We start from the raw sequence: 7,500 nt of genomic DNA on the forward strand, positions 1-7,500 counted from the left end.
TACCATGAATAATGAGCACAAAAAGGGTTGATCTTTCTTACTTTCTTACTGATTTTGAAGAGTGAGGATGGCATATTCCCATTGCCTTGGCAGTGAATTTTGATAGAGTCTCCTTCCTTAATTTTGCCCTTTGGTGACTCCACCCAAACACTTACAGCTGTGGATGGGTCTGAAACAGAGAGAGAAATTCAAGGTCAGAGAAGGTTTTAATACACATATGAGCGTAATATTTTGTTGTCAACATAGATTGATGATATAGTATATCATAACCATGGTCAATGTGGGGCAGTTGGTGTCACTGTTTAAAACTGTGATCGTCTCTCATTGAAAGAAACTTCTTATGTGATCTCCTAGCCCAGCATTATACTGGTGTTATACTGTGTGTGGAACTCACAGTATACAGTGATGTTAATACGGTTGGTCTCGGTCATTCTTGTTCCTCCAGGAACAACGTAGGTAATCTCGCAGTAGAACAGATTATCTTTGTCCTCCTTTGTCACCTTCATGCTCAGCTCGCTCCTAACTGAGACCAGCTTAGTGGATTCAGTAGTGATGCTAGGCACCACCTTCACCACTGGAAGACAAAAAAAACAACATTTTGAAACACACAAGACAAGGGAAGAAAAGGAAGGGAAGTGGAGGAAAAGACATTAAACCACATTAAATCACATTAAGCACAAACAAAAATAGTGTAGATGTGTGTCGCAGATGTTGATCTCAATCTGTCTCACCATCCTGATCAGCGCGTAGTGGCGTGTTGTTTCGGTACCAAGTGATGTTCGGCTTGGGGAAGCCATTTTTGACCTCACAGACCCCAATCTGTAGAAGAGGAGAGAGAATGAGAAAAGACCAAATTCAAAAGAATTAAATAGCCTAATGGTAATTTCAGCATTTTTACACTCTGATGTGTCAAAGCTTGTTTACCTTGGATGGGCCGTCTTCGTTGACTGAGATCCCTGTTTGCACACCCTCAATGGTGGGACGTTCTGGTGTTTCTGCATAGCAATTAAGAACTAAATCAAGAACTAGAAAAGGCTAAATTTGCTATAGAAAATGTCTTTGTTCAGGCAGCTGATCATTTGATGTTTGAAACAGTCTTATTGTCTCATATGCATATGTAAGTTGAAGTGTCACTGGAAGCACTGAAATGAGTTGAGGTGTCAGTTAAATGCTAATCGCTGCAATGAGCTGAAGTTTTAGTTAAAGTAAAAAAGCTGAAAAAGGTTTAGGTGTTAGTTGAAGAAATGAAGGATGAATTGTGACATTGTGCGAGGGAGGATGACTTTGTAAACATTGTGATGCATAAATGATCTATTAAATGTGGGAGTAAAAAGAGTTTGAGGGTGTTTTTTTTATTATTTGGGCTAAAGCTGAAGTTTTCACTCAAACCATTGGAAAAAAAACACGCCACCTCAGAGTGAATCTTACCGAACACCTTCAGCTTTGTGCGTCCCTCCCCAGTCCCATCTGTTAGACCTTTAATGAGACAGATAAATTCCAGTTCGTCTACCGGCTGCACGTCGCTGATAGTCAGCACTATCTCTCCAGTGGCTGCGGTACCATTCACACTCATCCGCTCTGTGAACTGTGTGCCTCGATCTACAACCTTCATGGTAGTGTCTTGGTAGTAGATTTTCTGCTTCTCACCCGAAGGTTTCACCTAAAGGTTGGAGTACAAAAGCATGAAACATTGCATGCATGGAGACATCATACCTCTCTGTGTATGCGTGCATCAGGCTTAAAGAAACTCACGTAGAACCACTGTATGACCATGCCGCCGACGCCGTCAGATGATGTAAACATGCAAGTAATCTGAGCTGTATCTCCCCTGAACACCTCCACTCTGTCCTCCATGTTCACCTCCACATTAGCCCACACTGAAATGGAGAAAGAGAATATGGTTGTTGTTAAATATGTCTGTTCAACATTTTCAGTCATTTATTACCATCAATGTCATATTTGCACCATAAGGAGAATTTGTGCAATTGTACTTGAGTGAGTAGTTCTCACTTCATTTTCAACTGCAATCACATTATTAATTTACTTTTGCAGTAATAAAATCATGTTAACGTGAGTTTTAAATATGTTCTTAATGTTTTTTGTATCAAAGACCTTTGGTAATATAATAGAAATGCTCTTTTAGCCTTCCAGTCTCTGATTGGGAAGGCTGGTGTACATGTTTGTTGAGCCGGCATCTGTCAATAGGTCAAAGTTCCCCTGCAAATTTCCAAAATCACAGCGAGATTTTCGGGATTGAAAGCTTGCCATTTAAACCTCTAATGAATGAATACGTCGTGGAAAATGTGATGGGAATATCACATACATGTGCGTTTTATTGATTCATTCATAAACTAGTACTTCTGATAAGGATTCCTTAAAGTGGTGAACAAACTATGTAACGGAGATATTGTTTCTAAATTACCTCAAACTTCTCTGTGCTGACATTTCGTCTTATTTATCTAGCTATGCATGCCAATACCAATATATATCTGCCAATATTGGCCTATGCAGTATATCAGCCAATCAAAACATAAAGCCAACAAAGTTTCATTGAACTGAACCTGAAATGAACGGGATTGTGATACAACATAACCTCGAGTTTATTAGCTGAGACTAATGATTATCATCCTTACAAGAACACGAATTATAATGAACAAACAAACTTTTGCATCCACACCCTGTTGACACAAACTCAAAAGAGGCATGGAGGCAAAAAGAGACAAGAAAGTTATGGAGGGTCAAAGGGAAGAGAGAGATGCTATGACAGGAATGAGAAGCCCACCCATGTCCACATTAATGTGCTGCATTCCACCATGTCACCCTCTCACAGGAAGAAAGGCTCAATTTACAGGCAGCATAGTAGCCCCACTGTTCTTCCATGATCTGTCTCTGAGGAACGAGAGGTTTTCCCCTTCCAGGGTCTCCTGCCATCAGTCTATAGGAGGGACCCCAAATTACACTTCACATCACAGTGTGTCCGATGTACGAGATGCCAACGGGCGCTGTAGCCTGGAGGTAACAAGGATGCCAGGTTTCATTTAGCCTTTCCTTGTGTTGCTGAATGTAGCTTTTCTTGTAGTTTATGTCAAGAGCTGCTCAGAAGAATGTAAATGTAGTTAATCTGTGTCCTGCATTGACCTTTTTTACTCTTTTATTTTTTTTACCCTCAAGAAACACAACAAACAATACATGTCATTGTTTTTTACATTATATTTTATTATATAAAAGTTTCTTTTTTTTACAGAGTGAAAGTTCACATCAAGATTTTCACGGCTACGCTTCCTACTGTCTCAAGGTCTTCCACAGCAAATCGAGTTTGCTTAGTTACTTACTTGGGCCGCTCCATCTCCTGAAGAAGACCGTGAGATTTACCTGACAGCTCTTTAACGTAAAAAACTTAAAGACGAGCGTAGGGCACAGTGTTAGAAAAAAAGCTCTGCGAACCTACCAACGATTTTTAGCCAAAAAGAGTGAAATAGATTTTATAAAAATGGTTAACTCACTAAATTGGGAGAATTGTTCAGACATTTTTTTTCCAGGCATAATCAGGGCACTAGTATACTGTATCAAGTATCCAGAGACACTTCATCCAGGAAAAATGATCAGATGCGTAGTCTTCCAGTTAAGTGAATTACCACACTGGGGCTGCCTGCTGATGAGCTTATTACTCTGCAGGCATCCCTGCTTCACTGCTGGCATTTCATTCCTTCATCATCTGCACGGATAACAACCATTTACCACTCCTCCCCCCCCAAAAACTAAACCTCTGACTGCTCCTTGTCCTGCATCAACAATAAACATGCCTTCCCCTTCTTCTCCGACTCTTTCGCCTTCTGTCCACATCTCAAACCCCCTTTACTCTCCCACCTGCCTCTCCCTCTGCAGTGTCTTGCTGTTTACCGACAGCTAATGGAGCTGGACGGAAGTTTCATAAAGGAATCCAATTAGCCTCTTCACATGGACATTTCCTGGCCATTAGCAATGGAAGGACATTGCTGACTCACTCGCAGCATCCCATCCCCCACATGAGGGCTTACCTACAGTGAAAAATGGGATTCAGAGAGCCAATTTCAGATTCTAGTTTGCATCATACAGAATGTTTCACAAATCCTGTCTGAAAAGCTGGAGTCTGTTTGCTCAGGGGAATCTCAATCAAATCTCATTTGTAATTTGACCAGCATTCATCTCCACAGTGCATCAATCAGAGCGGCTGGCACTCCAAGGCCTCAGATCGATCCTCTCTGGCGATGAGAGAGCAGATATTGGAGTCAATGCACATTTGATAATAGTCCTAAATCAGTATGACAGAATAAAGCTGAGCATCCCTTCTGACAGCAGCATGCTGGAAATGCTGGGCCTCTCCAGTTTTATGAGCTCCCCTCAGCAAACAATATCTTCACCCTGAAGTGTGTGTTTGACCCTGAGACAACAATTTCACATGCTGAGTGTGATTTCCACAAGAGAGGGAATGTGCTCTGTACACTAAAGTAAATATCTGCTGCTGAGGAGAGGAGAGGAGAGGAGAGGAGAGGAGAGGAGAGGAGAGGAGAGGAGAGAAGAGAAGAGAAGAGGAGACAAGACTGTGGCAAGTGGAGTCACTACGATCATGATATGGTGCTTTTGCACGTGGAAGTAAGATAAGAACTCAGGTACGTGTGTGTGTGTGTGTGTGTGTGTGTGTGTGTGTGTGTCATCTGACCAATGCAATTGAATACAAATAAAAAAGGAACAAAAACTCACTTACAGCAGTTTCATTCTGAACTATAAGAAATAAACAATGAATATTACGCTGACATTTTTCACTCTCAATTCATCTGCTGGCAATATTTTCAATTAATCAATTAGTCTTGGTCTATAAATTGTCAGAATATGTCTTCTTTAAATTATTTGTTTTGTCCAACCAACAATCAAAGATGTTCTGATGTTTACCATCACATACATTCAAGCAAAACAACAAAAAAGCAACAATTAAGAAGCTGAAATAAATTAAGGTTTGGCAAATAGTTGTTTTAATTAACTAATCATTTCAGCTTTAATGAACAAATAAAGAATATATTTCACTTGATGTGAAGGTGCAGCGGAGAAGATCGCTCACTACAGGCTGTGAGAGTAGTATCGATCTTCTCATGCAATTCTTGGCAAAAAAGTGAATAAGCCTATTTCCCAAGAAAACAGCATCAAAAAATGTAATTAAAGTTGTGGAAGCAGATATGTGTATGTGATATTGTCATGCAATAAAAAAAAAAAAAAAAAAAAATTTAAATGACTTTAGAAATGAAGCCTCAAATTTACAAGAATGCATAATAAAAGGATTCCCACAGCATAGAAAGAGGAAAACCCTTACAATAACTAGTACTGTTTTTATTCCCACAGATATGCAGAAAACATACCAGAGAAATGTTGCCGTCAAAACGAATATTTTGCTTTGATTTATGAAGCTAATTGAGTCTGGGTCACTTGCATACACACAATACACATGTATATCTTAATTATTGTGTCAGCGGTGATAATTGAGCTTTAGTCAATGCTGCAGGTGATCCCTAGACAGAAATAAACGTATCGGTTCAGCTCTTCTCACCTTAAAACACAGCTCATCACAAAGAGGGCGGATTGTATTCAAAGGTACTGCAAGATCACTTAAAGATAAGCCTAAATAAGCCCCACAACACACCCACTACAAAAGGAGAGCACGGGAAGAATGGATAAGATAATCTCAAGGGGAAGTGATATCAAAGACATTGTTATGTCTACAATGAAGACAAAGCCTTTTGTAAGGATACACAATAATTTTTTGTCTTTGGAGGGGATGATAACAAAACTTCCTGCCATGCTCGGAGCTATTAAATCTCTTCATTTAATCCTCTTATGACAAGAACAGGTACAGAAAACCTCCTATCAACACGGAAAACTAATGCCAGGTGATCAGCAGGCAGTCTTCCATTAGGATTTTTTTTAAACAAGTATGACCATATATATCTTAAATGGACGCTTCAGTCCTCCCTCTGACAGGTACAGTAGACAGATGAGATGAGGCATGTGGTTGTTCAAAGGCTAGAATCTGTTTTGACTCTCATGAAGGGTTTAGTTGACGGACTGCAGTCGACCTGCTCCCTTTGTCTGCTCCGGCAGCTGGCCCAGACCACAGATGGTCATCGGTGAGGGAGAGGAGAAGCTGTCCATCTTCAGCACATTAATTGACATTCACATCAGATCGTCCTGGACTCCTCTTGGCATTAACCTAACTAGGTTGCAGAATGTTGGCACAGGGGCAGAACATGGCCCCACAATGATTTCTTGCAGCTCTCTTTTTAAAAATGTATGAATATTAATACTGCACTAGTCTCGCTTTGCCAGACCTTGCTCCACACGCTGCTGCGGAGGGTCTGGCTAGTCCACATAGCATTCAGGGATTGGGAGAAAAACGTGCTCTGGTTTATTGGCATTTCTTTAAAACAATCACAATTGTCATGGGCGGCGCTAAGCTCCGCGTAGAGCCGCTGCAAAATAGCCTCAGGAAGAAACTTGCTTTGGTGGAACGTTTATGTCAAAAGTTGTTTTAGTCGTGCGAGAGAAAACTCAGATTGGACAGTTAGTCTAGCTAGCTGTCTCAATTAACCATGCAGAGATCTGAGGAGCAATTAACCATAGTCCTCATAAATCCACCGAAGTTTAAAATTGCAAAAAAGACATGCATCTGGTGGAATTTCCTGCGGCACTGTCTGGAGCAATCCCGAAGGTGGAACGTAGTTGATATAGACTAGACTAGAGTATTTTGCTGGTACTTTCAATATCATTTCAGTATCAACAAAGTTTCCTCATTATGTTACTAAAAAGTGTACTAAATAGCATTATTGTTCTTTCAAAACTTCTTGGCTGTTGCAAATTAGTATAAAAACCTAATTTCTATGAGATATGGCTATGACACGGACGAAAGCTTGAAGCAGCAGCCTCTTTCTCAAGAGAGTGTAACTTTCAATAGGAGCATATAACGTGAAAATGGTTGACAGAATCGATACTGACTGGGTGGTGCAACAGGAAAGGTATTTAAAATGGTTCATCCCCTTGAAATGCTCAGCAAATATTATGGTAGTGACCTGAGGGTGGGGCGATAGGAAAGCTTATGTGTAAAATGGCATTTTATTGTCTGGGCAACATGAATATACTAAATAAATAGCATGACAATCTGTTGATTAGAAGTGGTAAAAGGTGGAAAAATATGACCCGATGGTGGTGCTCGAGTAAAAGGTCAGAAGGTCACCAGAATAACCGTGATAAACACATTTTTAGGTACTAGCTGTCAAGATATATTTTACATGGATGGACAGACAGACAGACATTAATTTCCTAAGGATCTGCGGGGAAAAAACACTTCCTCAAATCTGAGGGGGAAAACTGTGATCAAAGCAGCAGCAGTGAGTGACAGGATGATCGCTGAGGTCAAGCGTAAGCAGAAAGACACAACCTGAGATCTTTCAGCCTGTCTGTCTGGGAGCTGTGAGG

At 40.5% G+C, this 7,500-nt stretch overlaps 1 protein-coding gene across 9 annotated transcripts in view; it reads right to left on the reverse strand.

Annotated features, from left to right (window-relative positions):
• The window catches only part of mcamb (melanoma cell adhesion molecule b), a 40,167-nt gene that overhangs the window by 12,096 nt on the left and 20,571 nt on the right, over positions 1-7,500 (reverse strand). For all 9 annotated transcript variants that reach the window (XM_028573870.1, XM_028573868.1, XM_028573867.1 and 6 more), the window contains exons 2-7: positions 1,753-1,877; positions 1,429-1,660; positions 925-995; positions 732-819; positions 395-574; positions 42-169 (exon numbers count right to left, since the gene is read on the reverse strand). In XM_028573870.1, coding sequence (XP_028429671.1) covers positions 42-169; positions 395-574; positions 732-819; positions 925-995; positions 1,429-1,660; positions 1,753-1,877 — 824 coding nt within the window. The remainder of the gene's footprint in view (positions 1-41; positions 170-394; positions 575-731; positions 820-924; positions 996-1,428; positions 1,661-1,752; positions 1,878-7,500) is intronic.

Source organism: Perca flavescens, chromosome 3 (assembly GCF_004354835.1).
Source record: "Perca flavescens isolate YP-PL-M2 chromosome 3, PFLA_1.0, whole genome shotgun sequence".
Taxonomy (NCBI): Eukaryota; Metazoa; Chordata; class Actinopteri; order Perciformes; family Percidae; genus Perca; species Perca flavescens.